The 27,484-nt window shown below is 41.1% G+C and overlaps 1 protein-coding gene across 1 annotated transcript; it reads left to right on the plus strand.

The window, feature by feature from the left end:
• The first annotated feature begins 299 nt into the window (after nucleotides 1-299).
• Nucleotides 300-19,768, plus strand: LGMN (legumain). The gene is made up of 13 exons (XM_009907294.2): nucleotides 300-479; nucleotides 8,332-8,429; nucleotides 9,272-9,353; nucleotides 9,808-9,893; nucleotides 11,988-12,063; nucleotides 12,475-12,537; nucleotides 13,399-13,465; nucleotides 15,082-15,200; nucleotides 15,875-15,964; nucleotides 16,634-16,831; nucleotides 17,486-17,656; nucleotides 18,768-18,835; nucleotides 19,483-19,768. Exons 1-13 carry the CDS (start codon nucleotides 342-344, stop codon nucleotides 19,520-19,522), a joined length of 1,296 nt encoding a protein of 431 aa, XP_009905596.2. The 5' UTR covers nucleotides 300-341; the 3' UTR covers nucleotides 19,523-19,768.
• Nucleotides 19,769-27,484: the final 7,716 nt, after the last annotated feature.

Consider the following 27,484-nt stretch of genomic DNA (forward strand, 5'->3'; position numbering starts at 1 on the left):
CAGCCATTAAAGAACAAAACAACCCGAGGGAACTGAAAGACGTGGTTGTCCTATTCAGAATTGCTTTCAGTCACATTTGAAAGCTGACAGAAAACTCTTGTAACTAGTAGGAGCTTGGTGCTAAAGGAAGATATGACCAGAAGTTGTACTGTGGGTTGAATGGTCTGTGAAATACAAACCCCACACAATCCAGAAAAGCTTCTAATTGTAATACTACTGCTGTTTGTTTTGCATTTGTTTTATTTTTGACAGATGACCTCTGACCTATTTCTCTCAAAATTCTTCATTAGGGACTTTTTTTTCCCCTCCCATCTCATTTTTGGAGTAAATAAAGAAGAGAGATGATACTGAAAGCAGTTGTGCTGCTGGCCTGTATTGTGGGCATCAGCACATTCCCCATGGAAGACCCTGAAGATGGAGGCAAGCACTGGGTGGTGATTGTTGCAGGTTCAAATGGCTGGTACAACTATCGACACCAGGTAAGGACCATTGGTCCCGTGGGCCACACTCCAGAAAATGTATGCTCTGGGACTTGTGGGGAGATGATAGCTGCCTAGACTGGTTCAGCCCTTCTGTGACTTGGGCAAGTGCTCCTATTCGCAGACTTCCAGGAGCATGTGAAGTTTTCAAAATGAACAGCGACAAGATTCACTCAGAGCCTGGTCTTAAGTTTTGTTATTCTCACCCCAAGAATTCCTCTCCACTGCTACTTTCACTACTTGATTTTTTAACATTCCCCGCCCCCCCCCCCCCCCCCCCCTTTAAAACTTTGTCCAGCCTTTCATGTTTTGAAAAGCTGCTACAAGCGGGAGGAACACCATTCTTTCTCTAATCCTGCTTCTGCATTCTGGAAGACCTGTGTCATTTAGACTAATACTCTATTACTAGACTAGAGGATCTGACTTTAACTTGCAGGTTAACAAATTCCATCTAGAGCGAAACCTTATTTTGACACACATGCCCGTTTCTTTCATTTGCTTTTCTCTTTATGAAAAAGCTGCCTTTCTTCAGTTAAACCTGTGAAGGCTGCAGGTGCACAATATATTTGTGGGGTGAAGTGTTGATTATTTTTTTTAACCTGAATCCTTTTGCTCACAGTGGTAAACAGCTTGGCCCATGAAGGATAACAGTGCATCAGTGTGCAGGGAACAAATGGCAGAAGGAAAAAGGAACAGGAAATCCTGAGTTTGACACTGCTGTCAAAGCCAGCATGTTGTGAAATTGTGGTCTCAGTGAGTGTCAGGATGGACAGGATTAAATTCAAGTGACTTTACTCTGATTAAGTTCAAGACTTATAATCAACAGTCAGAGACTCTGCTGGTTTTTCCTGTTGGGGAATTCTTGTATGATTGCTTAAACAGGGTAATCTACACTTAAATACAGTCTTTACTCCAAACTTGAAAATACCTCTTGCTTTCCTGGAGGAAAGGGTCTGTTTGATTCCCATTTATGTATACATGGGTGTATTTTTACATTTGAAAAATGGTTTACCAGACTATTGTTGGCTGAGGTGAACTTGAACAGAGATTGAAATGCTACTGCACAAGCCTACCATTTTAAAAGTCCAGCTGTGTTCTGGGTACAGCTGCTGAACATAGACATCTAATGTTTTATTTTTAATGTAAAATTAATTTAATTCAAAGCCTCTAGAGAGGCTTCATCCTCTTGTGTTGAGTGAGGAAGAAATGAGTCTTCTGTGTGTTGGGCATGCTGGGCTTCATGTTTGTTTCTCTCCTCCTCAGCTCACAACCAGTTTGTAATTTTCAGTACAGTGAAGAGTTTAAAACTGAATGAACCAGGCTGACAACCTTTTTGCATCTGAAGAGCAACCTGCTGCTGGCAAATGCTAGCTCAACACTTTGCCAGACTGGTTTTAGGGATTTTGCCAGCTCCTGGCACTGTAGCTATCGCCTGATAACTCTAGTTGGAATATTACAGCCTTAGTGTAAACTATTCCTGTTTAGAATTAAATCTTTAAAAAAAAGAGGTGTTTTTTTAAGCTGAAATTGGAAAACAATTAAAAAACATTAGTGTTGTACTTGATTAGTGCCTGTCTAGAATGACTAAATATAATTATTGAGTTGTGCCCTGGTTGTTACTATTGCTGTATAACTAGTCTTTCTGGCTCCCATCCAGTCTAGGAGGAGTTAATACCACACTATGTATTCTTAAAATAAAATGACATTTTTGAAGCTGACTCATGAGAATTTCTTTCCTACAGTTGCCCAAACAGAGGCTTTAACCTTTTTGTCAGTGAGCCTTCAATGACATGTATATTTGCCAGGTATAATGGAGTTATGGAGAGCACAAGATGCATACCTACATATTTGTGTTCAGCAGTTAAGTCTTTGGAATGTGTCAATTTCATAGAAGCAAATTAACTGTTGAGTGTGGTCATGCTTTGCAGACAGTTACTAATTGCTCTTCAAGGCTAGAAAAATTACAACAATATTTTCTTTAAACATTAATTTAGAAGATAACATCAACTAATAATGCAAAGCATCTGCAATGCCAGATTGCTCTGACTTAATCCTAGAATTTTCTGTATTTTAATTTCTACTGCTTGGAGCAGGAGGAGTATTAATATTTAAAAAAGAATAGAGCACAATTAGTTATCTAATAAAAGTAATTAAATCAGTCATAAAAATGAGTCTGCTTGAAGGATCCTTCAGAATGGGGCTGAGCTCCTGCTGCCTCTTTTGGGCAAGGTGCTGTACCTCTAGCTTGTTACAAAAAGACTCAGTTCCCAGAAGATGCAGTGCATCAGCAGCCTGTGCTGTCTTGCCTAGTGGCCCTTTGTGTCTGACCTGAAGTGTCTGTCAGGAGTGAGCACCCATGATGGGAGGATATACTGTGAGACAGATCCAGAAGTCAGTCATGGAAAATCCACTCTGTGTGCACCAAAATGTAATCCAGAGAAGAGTGCCTTGGGTGTCAAAAAATTGGGAACAGATCTTCCCAGAAAAAGTGGATGAACTATAGACTTTTAAGAGAGTTACACAGAGAAAAGGTACTACAGGGATCTCAGAAATTATAACAGACCTTTTGAAACATCATGTAGAGTGATCATGATGTCTTTGCATGTGTTAGTGCTTCCAGGGGTGGAAGCAAAAGGAGTCTAAGTATTTACATTACTTGCTCAAGTCATTGCAGTGGAACCAGGACTAGGACTTGGATTTTCAGTTGTGCACTCCATCATGAAAGTCTGAAGAAGCACATGTTTTTCAGCAGAATACCTGTTCTGTCAGAAAGCAAAGCAACATTCCAGGATTGCAGGGTAATTTTTTGCAGGGAGAAACTTCAGGAGAAAATACACTGTCCTCTAATTCACTTTATTTCTGCCATTAACTTTCTTCATCAGACCTTCCCTGATGTAGCTGCGTACAGGTGAATTGGTAGATGTGAATGTTCCTAGAAGTAGTTACTTTAATGTAACTTTAATGTAATCCCATACTGGTTGCTATTTCCTACTTGCAACTAAGCACTCATAATACCCTTTTGTAATTTGAGATCTCGGGAGAGTTACCTCTGGCTTTCAGCTGCTCAGGGTACAGTTAATACACGATGGTGCATGTTCATAGTGCAATTGTATTTTGTGAGCTGCAGTGTTGCATGCTACCTGCACACAATGCAGTCAAAAAATGCTGTGTTGCCTTTCACAATTTACGTGATGGCAGGATGTGTTCATCTGATTGAACCACCACAAAAAGAGGAGAATATTACACCTTCAAGAATGTCTGTAATTTCAGACATGAAAATTTATGGGACTCTATGAACAGTAAGTTTGTAAAGACTGCAGAGACCCTGTAAATGCTGAATTATCTGTATCTGTAACCTTAAGGAATCTGAAACTCTCCTAAGACTTGCAATTCAGCTGTCAGTGGTCAGGATCCACTATCACTGATGCAAACCACCAGTGTAGACGAGATAAGGTAAAAAAACCACCACTGTTTGCACTGTGAGTGAGATTCACCCCTTGTAGGGGTGATGGCTGAACTGGGACTGTTTCCTAATTGGGATGAGCGTAATTCGTCTTACACATTTATGTCAAGTTCCTAAAATAAGTTTCAAGCATTTTCACAGGCTCACTGCCATTGCAGACTTAGCTTGTGTATTGCCCTAGGCTTGTGGCTTCTCAGTTCTTCGGTGTTTTTACCCATATCTTGCGGTTTGGATTGCAGTTGCTTGGTTTGTGGAAGGACTATCAATGTTCTTCTTTCTACTCCTCAGTGGTTAGTCTGACTTCTTTATGGCAGGTTTTTTTATTACCTGACTGGCTGCTAAAGGCAACTAAGCACTCACAATGTATACCAGAAAGTACTCTCCCATTCCTGGGAAAATGGCTCAGCTCTCTACTATGCAAAGAGCTAGATGATGTATCTCTGGAAAGCTTAGTGACATATGTGAGCAAATATAGCACTAAATGCTACTGTTGGATTCAGAGAATGAGCCAACAAAGTAGTTCTTTGGAGAAATACACTTTTGTGTATACTTTAACCTCTCATGGAAGATTGTCATACCAGCTAACTCAAACCTAAAGCTGGCTTCATAACCAGATCAAAAAGAAATGGACTAATACTTTCTGGATACTCCAAAACATACAGTCAATGGTAAAGCCTGATGTGAAACACAGTGTTACTAAAGGTGGAATACACACTTGAGGAGAAAAATAACTGAAAAAGTTTGGCAAAATTAAAATGCTGAATATAAAAACATCTAAATTTGTGAGTATGTTTTCAGTTACTGCTTTTAGTCTTACACTTACTGAGCTTTATAGGGCAGGGACTGTATTTTATTTATTCATGGTTTTAGACATTACCAAATAGAGCAATATCTTACTCCAGGACAGTCCTAAATTCTCCAGTCTTAGGAGATTCTCCATCTCCTAAGGTAACAGACACAGAGGATGCCTTGGCTACTTGACTTCAATTAACATTTCCTCACTGTGCTTGCAAAATTGTAACTGAAGCTATGAGATGACCTTTCCTAAGTTCTTAACACAGCTATAGTTTTTGTCTGATTCACTGATACATGTTTAAGCAAGGAAATAAAACATGGCTGTCATTTCAGATGCGTTCTTCTAACACACATACTCATTAGAATTTGTTCTCTATTAGGCCTTGGCATTTCAGTGTACCTCTAACAGGAGCGCTGCTGCTTTGCAGTGAAGCTGACAGTTCATTACACATCCTTTTTAGCCATGAACCTAGCAGTCATAAGACCAGATATAACTAATTTCATACAAGTTCATGCTTTTCCCTTTGGGAACTCTTTATGCATGCATGTGTCATAAACCAACTTGTTTTTTCCAAAAATCCCTGCCCCAAGCACTCTGCTTGAAAGCTGTGTCACTCAAATGTGTAAATAGCTGTATGGCAGAGGAAAGTTGGGGTGGTTTGGTTTATTTTCCTTTTAGAATTTCCCCCGATTGTACGTTTTGAGACACAAAATGCCCATCCCAGGAAAACAGGGTAATTCTACCACTGCTCTCCATGCTTGCAAAAATCTAGGAGTCAGTTAAGCAAACTTGAGCATATATCATCATAGAAATGTGCTGATGTAGCAACAGGTTTAGACCAGCCTCGGGATGAAGTGCCTGAACCATGCCATTAACAGTGTCCACTTTGGAGCCAATGTGTGAGGTCAGTTATGCAGTAGCAGCTGTACAACTACACCCTTTCTTGTTCTGTTCAGGGTAGCTGCTACTCACCCCAAATCATGGCTACAAAAGTGCAGTTTCCATGTAGTGATGGTTTAGCCTGTAAGAGTTCATAGCATTAATTTCAAATACTAAACCAACAAGAAGAATAGGACAAGAGACCTGGAGCAGCATTAAATGTCTCTTTTAGGGTGCTTACAGGTACAGATATGCCAGAAATACTTCTTGAAGAAGCAAGGCTCAAACAGAAGTGTTTGAGAGACAATTGTACATCAACAGGAGATACTTTAGATTCACATACACCTTCATGCTCTAGCAGCAGTCTGTTTCTTTTCTGGTTTTATAGAGTTGTTTTTGGTTTTGTACAGAGGATAACAGGAGGTGCGTGTGACCAACATCAAAAGTAGTTTAGTCAGGTCAGCTACTTCTGTGCTAAAACCACCAAACCAACCCAACCACATACTCGGAACTGTGGTACTTTAGCCAATGGAGTTTTAGCAGCAAAACATTGTTTTCCAGCTCCAGACTGTGCCAGTGGTACTATCATGCTACCAGCAGGTACAATTCCCTTAGCAATAGCTTTTAAAGGCTGGGACAGTCCCCAGGCAGGCATAAGTTAATGCTGAGAGGAATTGTTTTACATTGATCTGTTTCCTTCCACACTAGGGAATTTAACCCATTTAGAATAGAATAAACCAGGTTGGAAGAGACCTTCAAGATCATCGTGTCCAACCTATTATCCAACACCACCTAATCAACTAAACCATGCAACCAAGCACCCTATCAATTTACCACCAGTGTCTGCTTTACTGTTTACCACAACAAAATCTAATGAGCAGTCAATGAAATGGAAGGAAAGAGAGAGTAGACAAGAAAAGCTGATAATACGCGTTTACAAGGCTTAATTAATTTTGGGTACAAAGCATTTGATACTTTGCTATTAATTAAAAACACCTCTGAAGTCCCTACTGGCCAGCCATGTACCTGCAGGAGGATAGACACTGGCTATATAGGTTGATATTGTATCACTATGCCTAAGCATAGTAGCAAATGCCTAAACATTTCCTTGTGTTGTCAGCCTGTAGCTGTTTCTGCAGCATAATAGAAGCTTATTAAGTCCTGAGAGTGAGAGGGGGTACATGATCTACTCAGTCAATGTAGAGAAGCCCTGATTAGTGTTTTCTTCTGCTTGAATTGCTTCTGAAAAGCCAGGTAGGTGTTTAGTCAAGCCTGCAACCTGTGCTTTCATATGTGCTGCATTTATAACTCTGTTTAACCTTTACCTTTTGAGTTGCTGAGGCAGCAGCTGACCTAATGAACCTACAAGGCAACAGAGAACAATAAACAATGGAGATTGTCTGGGGCTGGTGTAGTAGGAAATGGAACTCCTTTTAGAAGGCACGACAATGTTCAGTGTTAGTCATGCGAAGAGATTTATCTGTGGGGGAGTTTATTAGCATTGAATGTGCCTCACCTTTCCCAGAATCTTGCACAACTACTCTTTCTTTTCAGCTTCAGCTACACTTAGAAGACCAAGGATTATAAAGTGGCAGGATTTTATAGTGTCCTTTCAGTTAAACTAGTCAAAATCACTAATACGTAAGTTCATATGACTTAAAAGTAAGGCTGCTTACGCCATTTCAGCTTGCTTTACAAACTGGCAAATTCGACCAGTTCAAAAGAAATAAGCTTTCAAGCTTGCTTCTTGCCTGCATTTGGAGTATGTGTTAGGTGAGATTTCTTCCATTAAATCTGCACAGGTTTTTCTAGCATGTCATAGGTTGTACTCGTAGAGCTTAGGAATGATTGTTAATACCCAGTTAGGTCATTCACAGACTCCATGTCTCAAAAGAAGAGAATTGTATAGGCTGGGGTTTCTAAGAATTCAGCTTTCTGATGACAGAGGTTTGCATTTAATGCAATGCCACTTTTATGAGTATTGTTATTTCTGCAACATGGGAAGATGGTTTTGTCAAGAAAATCTGCTTATTCATATCCTGTAGAAGTCAAGAGAAGAGCCTGAATAGAAATTCTGCAATTAATTTTTTCCACTGAAATCTGTTTTCTTGTCTTGAAGTTACTTCAGTGTTACTCTACAAGAAATACATAACTGAAAAAGAAATTTTCCTTAACCAAAATTCTCATCTAGTAAACCAAGATCTAGTAGAATTTTGCAGTTGAGATTGTCCCTAGTTTAAGCAGGTATGGTTTACCAGTCTTTGATGTTTAGTCATGCAGGCTTGGTGCAGAACTAATTGAAGTTGGTGGAAATCCAACTCTTTTCTACTGCTTGGCACACTTTGGGTTTGCCTCTCAGTGCACAAGATTTTCCTTTAGATTTTCTCACAGAATGCAGAACATTGCTGAGAAGCTTGTGTTAAATTTTGCCTGTACTAAGTCTGAAGTAAATTCTGGTTTCTGTTTAAATAAGAAATCAAAACAGGTAAATAAAAGATATTTTAATCATAGTCTTAATTACTAATGCAGCAACTCCTAGTTAAAGACACTGAGTTTTGGTTTAACCTGTGCATTTCAGCTCTCAATCTCTTACATTTGCATACAGGGTTTTTATTGGGCAATTGCCTTCTCTTAGGCCTGCATAGCTAATTTTCTTGTGGTCCCAAAGGTAAAATCTCTGTTAAAGCTACTAATGAAAACCTGCTTAATTTCAGGCAGATGTGTGCCATGCCTACCAGATTGTACACCGAAATGGAATTCCAGATGAACAGATCATTGTCATGATGTATGATGACATTGCTGATAATGATGAGTAAGTGACAAACATGCACTAGTCACAAGCTACAAGCATGCCAGCCACCATTGTGTTTTGAGTTTGTAGGGGGTTTTTTAAAGAAAGCTCTTAAAAACACCTGTGAGATGCATAGCAATATTTTATCCATCAGCACAATAATTCTCTGTTCCTCTGCAATGTGCTCGTGAGCTTTCTAAGCTGTACCCTGCATTAGCTGTGGCACAGAGGGCTGCAGAGCCTCCTTGAAAGAAGGCGATCTTAACTCCCAGGCGTCACAATTTACAACAGATAAATGGCCTAAAAGCACAAACACAGGGAAGCTTTGTGTGTGACCTGCAGCACTTTTTGAAAATACATTGTCAGCTTAGTTCTCAGAAAGTACATTCAACAAAGAAGGGTAAAGTGTCCCATTCTTGACAGCTCTCTAGAGCATATCATTGCTTCCTGCAGGAAGTAGTTCAGTTATACAGCCTATAATTCTGAGACAGCTTCATCAGAAATCAGTGGACTTCACATACACAGCAGCACTGTGAACAAAGAGGAACAAGGACTAAAGGCAAGAGTGAAAGTAGAGAGATAACAGTGTGAGACACCACCCACCTACATCTTCAGATTAATTGGCGTGATCTGCGGTAGAATACTTGAAGGTAGTGTGAGGATAAGGACACCTGAGGCAAGCGTATGTAACTGAAGTGAAAGGCCTTGATATTCTGAGATCACTTAATGACACATGGTGCAAATACCCATACTCTCTCTCAGTTAAGCTGGCCAGTCAGGACAGTTTAAACTGTTTCCTTGTTCTGTAGTCATTGTGCAGCACTTGGCTAATTCTTCATACTTATGTTTCCTTTGACTTTTAGAAATCCAACAAAAGGCATTATCATCAACAGACCTAATGGCACAGATGTGTATGCTGGAGTGCCCAAGGACTATACAAAGGAGGTAGGAATGAAATATCTTTCCCAGAGAAGGGTCAGCATTACCCAATATTCAGAATAAATCCTTTCATCCTGTAGCTTACACACATATAGTATAAAGCCTCCATCTTATGCACCTGCATGATTTGGCATGAAGTCTTGTGTTCCGACGACAAATGTAAGCAAGGGATGCTTTGAAGTGAAGCAGTGGTCATAAAAATAAACCTTTACATTGTTTCTGTCCTGGATTCATAAATGCTGTAACTCAATCTGAAGAACAGCTGGGCAAGACTGTTCCATTAAATCAGGATAGTAATCCAGTCACTTGGTGATTTCCCTGAGCGAGTCATCAGTGGCTAAGATACTCTATAATGACAGATGGCCAGCTGATTCCGACTTTCAGAAGCCATCTTTCTAAACAAAGCTTTTGTTTGATTGTTTTATGATCAGGCATAAGTTTAACCCTCTTAAATCCCTAGGATGTTACTCCAAAGAATTTCCTTGCTGTTCTCAGAGGAGATGCAGAAGCAGTAAAGGGGGTGGGATCAGGAAAAGTATTAAAAAGGTAAGAGAAGTTTAATTTACAAACAATTGCATGTGTGTAGTTCCACATTGGCCCTGGTTTCAACAGAAGAGGGTAAACTAGAGCAACTTGGGAATCCAGAAAGACTACTGATAGCAATTCCAGGTCATCCACATTAGAAATCAGTGGTTCTGATTTCTTAAACCATCCAGGACCAAGACATAATTCTTGGTATTTGGCTGGTATATAGTCCAGTATAAATTAAGGTACAAAAAGCCTAGAGGATAATGTCAACTCTAATAATGTATTTGTTATTTAGACTATTGTCTTTTACAAGAGTGGTCATTCAAAGAGAGTTTTATTAAGGTTTGGAGACCTCTAGAAAGGATTTGCTGAGGCTTGACTTAATGTACGTGAGCAGCTGTGTTAGTCACCTGAAGCTGAGTCTTAGCAGTCAGTGGCAGAGGGAACAGACCTTAAGCAGCTAATCAGAGGAAAGAATTGCTTGTCTAATGCCATCCCCAGTCTTTGTGGCAGATGTAAGGTTATTGATGCTTTGAAAGGAATGGAATTATTCTTTATATTCAATGCAAAAAAAGTCTTTGCAATTGAAAATGTAATATAAACAGTTGACTTTGTAATTGATGTGTTATGCCTAAGGCATTTGTAAACTAAGGTACACAAAAAATTCTAAGTTTGGCAATATTCTAATATGCTCTCAAATGTTTAAACTTTATCCTCAAAGGCTGAGATAGAAAATTATATGTGCATGGCATATAGATGAAAAGTTAGTAAATTGCTGCACTGTTACTAGATTGTTCTCTCCTAGTAGTTGGAATGAGTCAAGAGGTCATTACCAAGGATTTTTGTTTAAAAAAAAAGAGAAAGTACTTCAGAGCAGACCTCACCTGTGAAAGCTTGGTATTACAAGTCAAATAAAGGAGTAGCTATGGAGAGAGGCAAGGACTCAGGAAGACAACTTGAACCCACATATAAAAGTCTTATTTACATTTCACCTTGGTCAAATTTTTTGCACTTAGGGTCAAGAGTGAGAGCTGGAAAAGTAACACTCAGCCCTTCTTTGTTAGGCTCTGTTGTTTGAATTTCCAGGTGGCCTAACTTCTCTTATTGGGTGGGATAAGAACTCGGTTATCCTCTGCCCAAAAGGCTTCTATGTTGTCTTCCAAGTTGTTCTCTAACCACCAGGTTATTGGCTAGACAGAGGCTGGGCAATGTCCCCTTGAACTGCTGCAGTCATAGCTCTGTGCAGTCAGGAAAGAGCAAGAGCCAATATAGATTTCCAGATCACTAATACAGAGGAATAGAGGAGGCCCCAGGGACTCCTAATCTGTTTGTGTTACATGTACATGAGCACAATTTAAAAGCAATATCACTTTACAGATTAGGTCTGTTATGGCAAGGCCTTAATATCACCCAAACATGATCTGTTTGGTTTAGGGGGCAATAAAAAGCTCCAGCAGAGTACTACATGCACAGACATTAGGGAGTCCAAGCCTGTAAATGTGCAGTGCTCCACCATCTGCAGAGCCACTTGGTGCAAATGTCAAGCTAGCCTAAGGGGGGGAAGTTTGTATACATACTGTTCTTCATGGAGACTAGGCTGACACAGATTTTCCTAAGCATGGCTGAACTGATCACGAGGTAGTACATAAACACACCTGAGGATCTTATCAAGGAAGCTTTTATGGTTTATGCCTGTGCTATTGGTGCCTTGGTATAACTTAGTTACAAAAGCATTCTTTTTTTCCTCCCAGACTCCACAGTATAACAGATTCTTCAGACAGGCGTTAAAAACCAATTGTCTTCTTGCCACATTGAGCCCCTGCCTCACCAGCAGTCAGTTTACAGTTCTGAAATGTGAAGTCTAGTTGCTGAATTCCCCATGCTTGAGGGACTAGCCTGTATACCAATTTTCGTTCCTCTTGCAGACACTTTTTCCCTTTCATAAGCACCCAAAGTGGTATGCTTTGGGAGGAAAAAACATTACCAAGAGAAAAAGCTGTATCCTTTTTTAATATTAACTTCTGCTGGCATTGAATAGCAGATGATTGTTACTGTAATGAAGATTAGGGTGGAGTGGCTGGAAAGAATTTGTTTGCATTTTTTTCATTACAGTGGTCCCAAGGATAATGTGTTTGTTTATTTCACTGATCATGGAGCTCCAGGACTTCTGGCCTTCCCTGATGATGATGTAAGCATTTAGGGATTTTTCTTTGTCATAAGCCACATCCTTTTAGTGATAGACTAAAGTAATAAGTAATAAATGTAAACCATGAAAGTATTTGATGCACTGCCATATTGTGGGGAGAAAACAAGCAATATTTTTCTCATCACCACAGTTTGGATTTTTTCCAGTTTGAATCTGAAACACTCCGTTGAAATTAAGTTATGTCATTAAATATTTCATTGGTCTTTGACAGTCCAACAGATTGTTGGCTTTCTGGTGCGCTATACATATCATCTGGGACCATTACTTATCTTTTCTATTTAATGGGAAAAAGTATATATGTATGTTCACAGCAGTTAGTATTTATTCCTATTAAGTGAATGGTTTGTCTATTAAGCATTAAGTGGTTTTAATACAAACATTCTTATTTTACAGCTTCATGTCAAGGACTTGAACAAGACTATTTGGTACATGTATCATCACAAAAAATACCGGAAGGTAAACAGACATAGCAGAAGTTGTGAGATTGAAAGAGCAGCTGGCATGGAAGAGAGAGATTTGTCTTCATTTTGAGAGTTTTTTTTTAAAGCAGGAGGAAATGATTGCCATGCAGTGAAATTTGGATTTTGCACTCAAATGAAGTGATCCTCTCCAAATTTTCTCTTTACATTTTTAGTTTACTGTGTATTTGCAGTCGGTGTTGAGATCTATTGTTCTGCCTCTTGGTAGTGTATATTCTGGCTAGTGGTGGAAAAATAACACCTGTAACTACTGCACCATTATACTATGTACCTGTCTTCCTGTGCTTTGTCTCTTTCAGACTGCAGGGTTAGGACAGGAAGTTTGTATATACCTCATGTTTCTCTTACAGTTACTAAGATAGTATAAAAGACTATACCACTTGTCAGAAAAGTAGTGTTATAGTAGACAAACTAATATTTAGTACGTTTTGGATGCTTTACCACAGAAAGCTGCTTTTAAAAGGAAATCTGTCTACTGTGGCTGACTGTATAAACATGTAAATGGGCATTGGTTCCAGAAATACTACATTCAGTAGTGGTACATTGCTGTACCTAAAGAGTTACTCTGTATTTGATTTTTGCTTTGTACATTAGTCAGGAGATCCCTGTGGATTCTACAGAGATTAATAGCATCTTTTCATTGTACTTGTTTCTCCCTTTCCACAAAGATTAGTTCCAAAAAATGGAAAATTGATCTATGTGTATTATTTAGTAGCATTATGGACAGCTTTTGTTTCTGGGATAGCAGTACAGGCCAGCTAGCTGCAGCTGAAAAGCACTGCTGGACCTTTCTCCATTTCCTCATGGATTTTCTCAAGGTCTCTGATCCATTTTACAGATGGTGTTTTACATCGAAGCATGCGAGTCTGGATCTATGATGAATCATTTGCCTGATAATATCAATGGTGAGCAATCAGTTAACCTACTGGCCTGAAATGCCACAACTTGTCACAGGCCTGAACAGATACTGTGTCAAGGACAGGTTCAAGGCACTTACATGTACAGTATTAGCAAGGGAGCACAAGAACTAGAGAAAGGAATATTTTCCAGTTGTGGAAAGTTCCTCTTAAGGTCTTAGTGGAGTCTTGCAAGGACTATCAGGGCTTTCAGTTTCTTGCAAACTGAGAAGTTGAAAAGTTATTTCTTTTCAGGAACAGTGTGGTTGCCCTTAACTGGTAGCAGTTAAGTTACTCTGGTGTTTCTCAGCCCCAGCACTGCTTACAGCAGGTGTGAAGTTCCTGCTGTCAGTTTCATTGTGTAGCAAAGACACTTTTGAGACACCATTGCAGGCAATTTTATTACCCATTTGCACAATAACAGGAAGTGGAACTCGGGCTTTTCAGGGGTTTTAAGCTCGCTGCTGCAGAGAATTGCAGTCTTTTGTGAAATCACAATCATGTTCTGTGGCAGAGTGACTCATTGCTCTCGTTTTCTTGTTGTTTTGAGCTGTGATCCCAGGAAAGACCAGGCACTGGCCTGTCCATGGCTTCCTGGATCTTTGTCCCTGGAGTACACAGCCTTCCACCTGCCTAGATGTCTTACAGCTGTATCAAGGGTTTACAGAAAGTTCTCACAGAATATTTCATACTGACAATTGTTCAGACTAAATGCTCAGTAAATCAGCATTTTTCAACACTTACTCTATTAGAAATTTCCTGTCTGAGAACTCTGGTTTTACCACCAACTCTGCCATGGAACAGAGATGGAAAATGGACAGTTAATGTATTAGACTACAAAGCTGTCTTTGGGAGCCTTTGGTGGTGAACTGCAAAGCTTAACTTGTTACTTAGCAAGCATTTTAAGGATGCTAAGAGTAGGACTTTGCTACAAAGACAAGATTTAAGACTTTTTAGCTTTTGAACTTTAAGTATGCTTTGAGTAGAATCAATACTATGGCTATATAAAGGCATACCTAACACCCTTTCATTTTGAAACTTGGCCTTCCTTCAGTTACACAAGTATGCTATGAACTGACTTTGGCAAAAAAGGCAAAAATAGCTTTTGTCTTAATACTTGAAAGACATTTACAGTATTTCTATTGTGTTAGAGATGATGGGAAGACTATGCTTGAGGCAGATGATGTAGAGGGATTTTTTGCTTTTCTCTCAGTGTAGAGTATTGTCCAAGAAAGGATATTACATAGAAGGTAGCATTTGCTGGAAGGTGATATAGGGGATTTACTCTCAAGTTTGGTAAAAAGCCCTCATTATTGTACTAAAGAAAATGAATGTATATATGGTTGTGAGTGCATGCAGGCAGTTGTTTGAATACTATACAGTCCTTCAGAAGTGCATATTCTTCTCTAAGTACCCCATACCACACATTTAGCAGCAGGAAAAGGGCTCTTAAAAGAGCATTGTGGCTGACTGAACAAGCTTCTTTCCTTCCTGCTATTTAGAAGTGGTTGCAAGCTAAAACACTTAGACAAATATGTGCAGCTAAGTACTCTTGTGTGGAGAGGTTATAAAATAAAGTCAACAAAAGAAAAAAAAAAAGGAAAAAAAATGACTTTCTCTTACAGTTTATGCAACAACAGCTGCCAATCCCAAGGAGTCATCTTATGCGTGTTACTATGATGATGAAAGGGAGACATATCTTGGAGACTGGTACAGTGTTAATTGGATGGAAGATTCAGATATGGTAAGTTACTTAGATGAGGTTTCTGCATTTCCATGCATGAAGTATCACTAGGCTTTAAAAAAATGTATCCTTTGCAGGATTTGTGAAAATATTTGTTTTTACATGAGACTGAAATCAACAAATTAAATCGGTCGAAGTATTTACCTACTACTCAGAACTACATATAATCTTTAGTTGTTTGGACCACTACATCTGTTTATGAAACTTTCAGAAACACTGCCTGGGTTTTGTTATTTGTAAGATTAGAAACTGTGTAAGTTCTAGTTTCAAATTCGCATAATCTTGATTTGCTCATCTGAGACATCTCCACATTTGTTAAACAAACGGAGCATTTCAGTAAGCTGTACCTCTGTTTCAGGGATCCTTAAATACTGAGCTGTGGCCAGCCCATTTGTTGGCATAATGGAAAGCAGTATTAATGAAGCTAGTCTGGGATTTGCATGCTAGCCCATTCTCTTCTTGTCCATTTGCTGTGAGATAAAGGTAGCACTAAAAGCAATTTGAAAACACACAGTCAAATATTTTAAATGTTTGGGTTTCTTTTAAAGGTTGAATTGCTTTGGCCTTACACTTCCTTCTACGTATTAGCAGCTAAGCCCCTTTCCAGGTTTCCTTGTATTTTTAGAATAACTAAATTTAAGTATCTGTAACCACATGGAATTCTCTTCATGCAGGAGGATCTAAGAAAAGAAACTCTCCACAAGCAGTTCCAGCTGGTGAAGAAACGCACCAACACCAGCCACGTTATGCAATATGGAAACAGAGTAGGTATTTGAGTGGGCTGCCTGGTCATGACAATATCTTAAAACCTTCCTTGCCCTGTACCTTCATCCCTTAAAAAAAAGATAAATTAAAAACTTAGTCACTGTGAACTGGCAGAATTTATTTTAAAAAATGAAACTGTCTCTGAAGACCACTTAGCATGTGACAGACAATGGTCCCAATGCTAAAGGAGATACAGCCTTGTATTATGTTTTAATCCAGGGAGTCCAAGGATATGAGTGTTCTGCCAGCAATTTTACACCTCATTTCAATCAATAAGAGTATTTACCATTTCCAGGCATATTGTGAATATTAATGAAATGTTAATGAGTACATTGGTCCCTCAGATGGGAAGAGCTGAGAGGTAGTAAATAATTTATAATAGTGTCATTGTTCAGTTGACTAAGTATTTGTCAAAATTAAAAAGAAGTCAGGTTACATAACCTGACAGTCGTTTTCTCTACAGTGAGTTTTGGGAGTAAAAGTTCCTTGATTTTTGGCAGCCTTGACCTTGTGTTGAAAAACCCAACATACATGAACACACACTTACAAATCCTGTGAGCTCTTATTTTCTCCATTAGAGAAAGGGTTAGGTGTGCATGGTAAAGCAAAGACAGACCACTTACTGGAGGTGATTGACAGTTTCTATTTGTTTACTTTCTACTCTGCAGAGCATATCCTCCATGAAAGTGATGCAGTTTCAGGGCATGGGGAGGAAAGCTGTCCCCATTACTCTGCCACCTGTAGAACACTATGATCTGACACCTAGTCCTGATGTGCCTTTTGCAATCATGAAACGAAAGCTGATGGCTACTAATGACATTTATGAGGTTAAGAAGATTGCTGCAGAGATGAAAGCACACCTGGAGGTAAGCCAAAAAAAAAAAGAATCATGCATCAGGTCAGATTTGATTCCATCAAAGAATGGCAGAGGTGACACCCCTGAAGCCAGTGGGATTGCTTCCATTTTTTTTTCTTTTAATTCCAGCAAAATTACTCTTCAGACTGGTAACCTCCAGCTGATGGCTTCCTCTTCCTTTAAAATTCAGGGATCTCTTCCACAAGGCACATTCACTAGTGATTATCTAAGCAAACAAAAAAAATTCACAGCCTTTATTGCTGAGAAAAATGTTGCCCTTATCCATAGGGATTTTTGTTGGGAGGACTTAACTCTGGGATTGGAAAGACTCTTGTTTCACTAGAACTGAAGTCTCCAAAATCAAATAGCTCCTGCAGAATGGTAGTCAGTTAGAGGGTTTGGTGTTTTCTTTCTTCTGGTAGAAGACCATAAGGACAGGGAATGATTTTTTTGTGTACCAGGAGTCTGACTTTCTGGCCCCCTAGTTTTGGTTTGTATGTTAAGAGACATGTCCAAGAGACTATGCTAAAAATAAATGGCAAAATTGGGTTCCTTAGAGAGCCCAAGAGTTCAGGGAAGTTGAAAGAAAGATAAAAGATCATTCAAAGTCTTCCAATAAGGTTTATAAAAAGCATGTTTTAACTTCTTGTTGTTTTATATGCAGGTGAAAGAGTTTATCCAAGAATCCATGAGAAAGATAATCACCTTAGTAACAGGATCAAAAGAACACACTGACAAAATTCTGTCAGACAGACTGACCATCAGCAATTATGACTGCTACCAGTCAGCAGTAAACCACTTCAAAGCTCATTGCTTCAACTGGCACTTAGCTGTGGTAAGTCAAGCGTTAGATATGACCTGATAAACATACTGGTAAAACAAACACAGTAGTCATTAGCACATCTGCAAAGTCAGGTTCTATTAAAAAGTTAGCCTGGGGACAGTCAAACATCTTGGGTTTGGAGGGGAAAAAAAAAAGTAATGGAAGCAGGAAACCAGTTCCACTACATCTGTAGATAGGCAGGAAGATTACCAAAAATACTCTTAGTAAAAACAAGAGTGATCCTCAATTTTTACTAATAAGTGCTGTCCATTCACCCACTCCCTCTCCAGAAATCCCGACATTAAGTCAGTCATACTGGATTTCTGCTTGAGGCATCTCCAGTGGCAGAACAGAACCACACAACCACTGTGAATTCCTAATCTCAGTACATTCAGATTGCTATATTGTGATTGTGTGTTGTGTGATTTTTCACAGTGGCCTAGCTATTACATCCCTGGTCAGGTTGAATTCCTGAGAGATTCTTTTTATTTTAGGGTTTTGATTAGTCTGCTCCTCTTAGAATCCCAGTTGAGGGCCAAATCCTGTTGTGCTAAGCACTGTTTAGACAAGAATAAGACAGGTCAGTTCTTATTTCAGAAAGTCCTGTTGTAATGTCAGACAAGATAACCTAAGCAGGCAGTGGTGTGTGCTAAGATGGGTCACCAGCAGATTAATTGATTTCAGCAGAAGACAATGGGATTACCTGGCAGTTGCCCAAGATTTAAGGACTGTATACAAATGAAAAGCAGATGCACTCCTTTAGTTGAAGCATCTAATCAACCAACCAGGCTATTGGGAGGTCACATTGCTGTGTTAAAACTTTTGGTTTTTTTCTTTAGTGTTCTTTGTTGTTGTTTGTTATGTGGGCTTTTTTGTATGAAATGGATTAGATGGGCAAGCCTTGCCTCAGGGGCCATTGTGCAGCAACAGCTGATTTCACCTAATGAAGTCCAAAGAGTGAAGTGCACAGAAGATTCTTTTAGCCTAGTACTAGATTTTCCAAGACCATGAATTAAAGACCTTGAATATTAATAGCATCTTTGAATTACTTCCACAGTTTAGTTTGAAAAAAGAATACTTGCTCTTAATCACTGAAATTATTAACCATATTTGTTTATTTCAGTATGAGTATGCACTGAGACAGCTGTATGCTTTGGTCAACGTTTGTGAAGGAGGATACCCCATTGACAGGTAATGAGGTTCCTAGACACACATGTAGCTTCATCTGTGGCTAAAAAGGCAGAAGCTAATGAGTGGATAAAGCCTGGTGCTAAAAGCTTCTTGCTCATTCTTCTCTTTTACCACTTTGTCAGTAAAGTTCTCACTAAAGTTATGAACACTTATTTTGGGAAGCATGTCATTATTAGTCCCCTCCCACTCATAACTATTCATTTCCCTTTAATTTCCTTATTGAAGATCTGCAGGGGAAATTGTAGCCAGGCAGAACATCCCACTGCATCACACAACAGAAAATAGCATGACTGGTGCAAGGATGTTGCCCTTTAACTCCTGCATGATCTTTTACTTAAGCAAGGTTGGGACAACTGTATTTTCTCTGCTGCCCCCTCAGCTGCTGGCTCAAAACACTACAGCACTGCTGGGTTCTGGTGAGGAAAGGGAATACAGTGATGGATACGGTAGAAAGAAAAGGGATAGAGGAAAGCAGAGGGGTAAAAAAGGGGAGGATGGACTGGTAATTTAGGCAGTATGCACATACAGTTCAGAAGGTGAAGAACTGTTGCCCCTGCTCCAGGTGGCATCTGCTGCAGTCAGTTTGGGAAACAGTTTGAGACCAGAGTACCAGAAAAAGTTTCTCACTGTTATTTTCTCTGTTGCAGAATATGCCTGGCCATGGATAAAGTGTGCCTTGGATATTGATGGAAACATCAGTCCCTATTGTAACCCTTACTAGAAGTGATACCTTTTCATAACTGTAACAATCCAGACTTCATATGCATGCAACATGAAGAGTCAGCCATAGTACTGGAGCTGTGCTGGGGGCTGATGCACCTGACCATGAGCAATACAGCATTTGCCTGAGCTCTCCCCTGCATCCCTGCCTGTTGACAGCTCACTGGTGTGACAGAGGTATTTTGGCAGACCACCTGGAGCTCTCAAGATGATTTATTTCAAAGCTCAATGCTCTTAAGAATCTCTGGATGAACACTACAAGCCAACTATCAATGATTGCTAAATTTAAACACCAAGTTACTAATTCTGGATTTTTTTTTTAAAATATTGTTAACTATTTGCTCTTTTAAAAATGAATTCCATTGCAGTGATTAATTTGCAAAGTGGTTAAAGAGTGAAGAAACCAAAGCTTGTTCTTTAAGCTTTAACTCCTTAACAGTTTAAAGAAATTAGTAGCATTCAGTAACTATTGGATGTGAACAGCACAGTTAAACTGTGAACAGTAGAAGTCTGTGTGGGTAGAAAGCACTGTTTCCCAAAGTAAAACACAAATATCTAATGCTGTAAATTTAGCACCAGTATGCTATAATTCAATGTATATACACACAAACTTGTGGGAAGTCAGAATAAAGGAATGGGCGGTGAATAAAGTTGACAGTTCCATCAACCTACAATGACTGCCTACAGCTAATATATCATAGTATCAGTCAGGGAGGGGACCACAAGGATCATCTAGTTCCAACCCCCCTGCCATGGGCAGGAAATACCCCACACTAGATCAGGCTGGCCAGAGCCTCATCCAGCCTGCTCTTAAACACCTCCAGGGACGGCGCCCCGACCACCTCCCTGGACAACCCATTCCAGGGCTTCACCACTCTCATGGTGAAGAACTTCCTCCTCACTTCCAGCCTGAAAAATTAGTGGTGTTAGACACCACATAATGTGGTGGCAGACATCTTGTTTCTTGAAAATGAGTGAGAGCTCATTTATTTTATGCTGTTGCATTAAAAGGTTATCTATCCCCTGTAAACCAGGTCATCTCAGAAAAAAACAACCAACCCAGGCCAACCTTTTTACCAAAAGGTAAAAACACAAAAACACCACCCAAAAGCAACAACAACAACAAATATCAAAAGTCAAAAATCACATCTGAAGGCACCACTCATTAGAGACAACTCAGTAAATGACAGGCAGGGGGAAATTAGGAGTTATAAGGTGTTTAAAAATAGTTTCAGATTGCCCATACCTTGTTACATAAATACTTCAGGGATCCTTCCAAAGTGTGTTAAACAGCACAAGATTGCTTCATCTCTGTGGGAAAAGAACAAACTGCCGAAAACTAAACCAGCAGCTCCAGGAGGGAGAGTCCTGAATAGCTCCACTCAAAGGGGTTGTAAAGGGTGTAACTGAAACTATTTAAAGAAGAGCTAGATAAAGCAGGGAGCATAAGCACTTTCAGCTGTCTGCTGAGTATGGAGCAATCTCAGAGCACAGCTAGTGTCAAGGTGGATGGGAAAAAGTTAAAAGTATGTAAGGGCTCGGCTTTACTGAATGAAGAAATGATTGTTTGCACCTTGGGGGGTTGAAAGGTCAAATATGTGCTGTTCCTGCTTTGGCTTTTCAGCTGTAAAGCAAAGGGGTTTAGCAGAAATCTAAAAACAAGAGTATGAAATTCTTGAGTGCCTGGATGTGTTGCAGGTGTTCATTCTTCTGATGGCAGAAGGAAAGGTTTCAGGACTGTCAATAGTTTCTATGTACTATGGCTGCTATTGTAAAAGAGTGTACCAGGAACCCCCAATCACTTTGAAAGATCAGGAAAGATGACTCCTTCAAAGTCCTGATTGAACATACATATATATATATATATAATATATTAGATCTGCTACATTTTACATATCTCTGCTTTTAGGGTTGTTCTCTTCCCTAGAAATCCATTCTGCTTCTCAAGCACTTAGCATCATCAGTTCATAGTTGTAATAATTTTCTTCATCCTTTAGAAATACTTATTTTCTCCTGAGGTACTCAGAAGAGGTTTTAGTTCTTTTGGATTTTCATATCTAGAATACAGACAGGAAAAGAAGCAGCCCTCCAGGTTCTGCAAACATTATCACTTTACAGCCAAGAGTCTCCAGTCATTTTAAAAGATGTGATGGTCTCAAAAAGTAATCATCAGATAAAAAATCAGCTTCTAGCACACACTTCTATTTTCACTCATTGCCTAACACACAGGTGGCATTTGTACCTCACTAAGATCATGTATCCTGGCCCTCCTGATGACTCTTGTAGCTCTAAGGATGCAAAGCTGAAACATGAAATAGTGAAATTTTGTTACATCCATTTTCTTCTTGCAAGAGTGATTTCTAGAGCTTCACCACTCTAAATGCTATCCAAGGCATTGTTACCCCTTCTCTCAGGGAAGTGTCAAAATGAAAAGAGAGGCAATCTGCTAAAGATGTCACTGCACCCAATCATGCTATCTGAGACAAAGCAGGTTCTTACCCGTTCTCCTCAAATAACATTAATGTGCTATTGAATTTGTAGTTCAAATCCAGAGACCCATTCCTTGCCCTGCAGAAATAAAACACAGCAACCTTCACCTGCACTGATCAATACATTTAATGGCTCCAAATAGCATCACACAGTCCTTGGCAGGCTATTTATTTTGGGATGGTAATAGAACCCAATAAGGAAACCATTTGGGGATTGTGCAAGGTCAGTCTTATGACAGAGTATCTTGCAGTGTATTGGGCAAGCACAGACAGCCTCACTCTTCCTGCAGGTATGCAGCTGCCCAGACTGCCATTCCTAGAATGCCAGGGTGCAGGTTCCCAGCAAATTGTCATCAAAAGGCTAGAGCAGGGTGAAGTTGAGGCTGTGTTGTTTACAAAAACCTTTCCTGAGCAGAATAGTCATGTGCATCCGTAACCCCTGGGACCAGTGTCATCCGCACCAGCCAGGGCTTCCTGTCCTCCTCCTCATTACTAAGAACAAAGTTCAAAGCCCTTTTCTCAGCTGTTTTGTGCCAAATCTGCTGTGTGTTTCTACCAAACATCCAGCTGCACACTGTAGTTTGCCACATGTCCTTTGAGAGACCCTGGAGGGCAGGATGCATTATCAGCCTCCACAGTGCACTCTATGCTATTTCTATACGATCCAAACATAGGCAGGCACAATTTTGATCAGAGTGCATGGAAGCACCCTCCCTTCTCTACTAGTAAAGCAGGAGTCAGAGGTAATGAACTTTTTTTTTCGAGATTCCAGTAAGTAGTACTATTTTAGCTGCCTAAAACAAGTTGCATCTTCCTTTACCAGGGCTGGCTTAAGGTAAAGTGTTGAGCTGCCTTACCTATCTCAAAGCAAGGGGCTGAAGGCATCTCCTTCCCATGCTCAGCACTCAGCCTCTGCCCTGTAAGAACAGGAATAGAAAAGCAGCCAAGGAAAAATCCTGATGAAGCAGTATTTCATGCCAAGTGCTCAGGCAATTCTGAATCAGAGGCCTCTTCCTTCCTAGGGACACAATGCCCCAGAAGAGGCAGGACACAACAGAAATACTGCAAGTCTGTAATCCCATGCACCTCAGGCAGAGCTGGCCAGTACCTCGCAGTAGCAATACCCAACCAAGGAGGAACTCTGGTAGGACAGGCAGGGTCTTTGGACCATCTGGTCAGGAGGAGCCAATTTTTCATAGTGCAAGCAGTGGAAATGCTGGACCAGGGCCCCAGTGAAGCTGTATGATCTCCAGCCCCAGAGACCTGCAGCACCAAAAGGCCCTGAGCAATCTTGAGAGGCAGCCCCACTTGAGCAGAAATTGGACTGGTGACTACCAGGAGTGCCTGGCTCACTCAAGGCCCAAAAGCTCTTGAATTCAGCAGGAAAACTGCCTTTGATCTCAATGGATTTTATTTTAGGTTATATATTACTTGCCAGTGTAATTATTCAAGTGAATTATTGACAGCTTGTATCACTGAGTGCAAAGTGGTGTTAAATCAGCTCTGTGAACTAAGTGGCTTCATGGGCTTTTTGGTTTTTCTTTACAGAAGTTGGTGGGTTCAGCAGTGGGTTCCTCTTCCACACTGGAATCCTTTCCTTGTGGGTGAGCGATCACTGCACATTTTTCTGCAAACAGCTGTTTGAGGGGGCCTTGATTGCACAACCTTACTTGGTCAAAGTCTCCTGAAACACTGCTGTCTGCTGATTGCCCATGTGAGAGCCAGAGCATGAGTCATGGTGTAACCATCTTGACTAACCAGGGAAGGCTGCAGATCACCAGACTGGACTACTTCCTTCTTGTCTGGGCTGCTGTATGAGAGAATGCCATGGCAAAGCAAATTAGTAAAATCCCATGGAGCATGTCATTCCTTGTCCTGATTTTGCTGGGACAGAACCACAGGCCAGCCATGGACTGCATGCCATTAGCAGTTCTGAGTCACCTGAATCAGGTGGCATGAGTTGACTCTCAGGTGTATCCCATACCGTGAGCATCACACTTGGAATAAAGAGGGAAGTTTGCTGAGGAGAGGGGAATCTCCTGATCCTCTTCTTTCCTGTTTAGTGTGGCTGCTGTACCTTTGTTGGGTTGAGTATAACTTTGTGGACTTCACACTGGTATCAGTTTTGTTGTTTCATGAAATCTGCCTTCATTTCAGTTCTTGGGTCTCCTCACATTTTTCCAATCACTCTCCTCTGTTGGGGAGGGGTCATTGGATGATAGAACAACTACTATGGTTTAGCCCCAGAAGGGGGCACTTAGCCTTTTTCTTACCTTCAGAAATGCCACATGTGAAAATGACCTGCCCACAGCAGTGTGGAACTCTGGTTACCAGAGTCTAGAGGGAGAGACACATGGATCTTCTACAGCAGTTTCTACACTGGGGGCCTGGAGCTTTGCCATGGTCACCAAAACAACAGCATGTTTCTCTAGGCTGTTTCTGCATCTCCCAGTTCGTGCTTCCTGAAAAGTAACAGCTATGGTTGGGCCCTGGAGGAGCCACGTTGCCCCTGTACCCTAGAGATGTTTGTTTAGCGAGGTTGTTGCTTATATATTGTGACCAAATTGGCCAGGTGCTTTGTGGCCTTTGAGCGAGCTCTGCTGTGCATGAAGCCCCAGCACAGGGATTTCTTTCCAGGCAGCTGGCAGCCAGGCACTGTAACTCACATTATCGTCCTCAATCTCTGAGGCTGGGAGAGCCATGGCAACCTCTGCAAATCACATCAGAGCCTTGCTGTTGTTATGCCAGGGGGAAATGCTGCATGTGTAATTTGAGAGCCTTTGTAAAAGCCAACAGCAAGACAGCTGACACTCCTTGTATTTTGAAAACTGGGATCTGCAGGTCTCATTTTGAAACTAGGCTTAGGTAAATTTTAGTCTGAGCCCATTTGGATTGCAGTGATTTAGCACTGTTGAAGTTTCCATGGGCTCCACTGACCAACCATATCATCCATGATTCTCCTTCTCCCCGAAGTCCAGCTGCTGACTCAGATGCCCCAGAACACTGCAGAATGCCACAGTGCTTCACTACATCAGTCTGTCGTTCAACCCTGGCCAGTGCAAAGTCCAGCTGGTCTCTGGAAATATCCAACAGAAGATCACTCCCAGCTTCCTTCCTTGCATGTTTCTACTTTAGTCTCATCCCCATTAGATTACATTAGGCCTGTTAACTGTGAATATTGCAGTATAAAGGCAACCTGGTCAGGCCAAGGGCTTTGGCAGGCACACACATCTTTGCTCCTGGGACATAAAATAATTTGCAGCAACCACGGCAGAACTAAGCTGCTGATCATGCTGGCCCTACATTTTCGGGTCTGGTACAGAATACCTCCAGTCCTACTGCATGTGGACCCCCTTGCATTGTGATATCTATCTATCAGGAAGTGGGAGATGAGGTGTATACTTTTGGCTTGAAGTCCTGCCAAGGGAAAGGAAGGCAGTGGGAGATGGCCCACAGAGAGAGTCTAGGCCTATGGGAGGCAAGGGATGGGGCTGTCTCCTTTTGGAGTCTGGGTGCAAACCAGAGGATTGGAGAGAGTGTGGGGAGTAGATCTGAGGAAAAAAAGGAAAAATTCATAAGTGAGGCTGGCCAGAGGTTGGATTCTCCAGCTGCCACAGCCTCAGGGGTGACAGTCAAGATCATCCTCAGTATGGCCAACACACAGCAGATCATCCCTCAGGACATACTAACATCAGTGGCGATACCAACAGTGGAGACAGGACAGCCAGCTTCTCTGTGCTGTGTAAGGCATTTACAGGCAGTGGTTCTACCAGGGTGGTACACTGCCATGAGCTTGCACAACGGTGAGCTGAGGAGCTGGACAGGGACAGGACATGTTTTCTCACAGCCAGAGTGCCTTGTGCCCAGGCCCTCTGTGAGGACTTGCCACTCGGGCATCAGCGTGGGGCATTCAGGGCAGGAGAGCAGAATCGGGGCGAGCAGACATGCATGCTGCAGCCTGCAGGATGGATGTGTGGAAGCTGATGTTGGGGCAGAGAGGCTAGCAGCTCCCAGGGCCATGGTGGTGGAGGGAGGCGGGGCTGGGGGTCTGTCCAGTGCTACAGCTGGGAGCAACACAGTGGGGAAGGAGTACCAGAGGTAGCTCCAGTCGTGGGCATTGTGTGCTTCCTGGGAATGGGGACAAGCTGAGTCCAGGCTGAGACATGGCTGTAAGGCGCTGGAGACCAGTCTAGCTGCACATGATAGTCCTGGCAGGCTGAAATGCAGTCCTGGGCCATGGGCTGGTTGGGGTAGCCCTAGTGAGGCACTCGAAGCAGCAACACTTGTGAGTACCCTCAGGACCGTGAGAGCAGCATCTCTTCCATCAAATCTTTACTGGAAGCCTGTACTTCAGATTTGGTCATGGCATCCTGAGTGCCACCCTGAGAGCAGCAGGGGCTCCTAGCAGGACTACACGGCACTGCACCAGGCTAATGGCAGTGCAAGGGAGGGTTTAGCTCCAGCACCCTGCAGGTGTGCTGCCCACAGGCAAGATAGAAGTGCTGACAGCTGCACATGAGCAGAAATAACCATGAATTCAGAATCAGCACATGCCAGTGTCACACACTGCAAGCTCTGCACATGATGTTCTCAAAACCAGGGCTGCTGTTATTCACTGTTCCTCATTCTTAGTTGTTTTTCCTTTCTGACAAGACACGCAGGCAGCCCAAGCTGTGAGATGCACAGCACTTGTTTGCTATCCATATGCAGATTTGGCCAGTGCACACTACAGCTGTGGCACATAGGTGCAGACATTTCAATCCCCAGAAACTGAGAGAGTGATCATCTATATGCAATATCATTTTAGATTTGGATCTTCAGAAGTAAGCCAGGAATCTTGGGCAACTTGGCCCAACATATCCCAGTTCTTATTTGAATGATAATGGGAGAAATAAGAGCAGCTTTGAGCAAAACCCAGAGTTACCCACCCTTACATTCCAATCAGAACTCTGCCAGGCCTGATCCCAAGTTTGCACTGCTTACCTCCTGCATGCAGGCAATCCAGTATGTCATGCTTATAGTGAGAAGCTTGCCCAAACAAAAGGCAATCAGAAGGCATAGATCTGTCTTGCAATTAAGGCTTCCACTTTCATTATCCAGTCCTGGAAAACTGTTGTCAATTTTGATGAAATGTATTTTTACATTAGTTCCATTTATTCTATGGGAATTTGGATTGGCAGGGAAATATGTAATGACTCAATGACTGAAAGCACAGGCAGAGGGGAGAATTAGCAATTTCTGTCTGCAATGGTATGAATTTATTAAAGTAGTCCCTGGTGGGACTTGTAGATATGAAAACATTAGAGAAAATGACATCTGGGTAAAAAGGGACAGGTATTTAATTCTAGCTCTTTTTGACTTTCAGATTTTAATCTGGCTTGCTCCACTGGGCAAATGACTGAGTTTTTTACTTATTTTAAAATAATTGCACCATATCAGA

The sequence above is a fragment of the Dryobates pubescens genome, chromosome 5, assembly GCF_014839835.1.
Source record: "Dryobates pubescens isolate bDryPub1 chromosome 5, bDryPub1.pri, whole genome shotgun sequence".
Lineage (NCBI taxonomy): Eukaryota > Metazoa > Chordata > Aves > Piciformes > Picidae > Dryobates > Dryobates pubescens.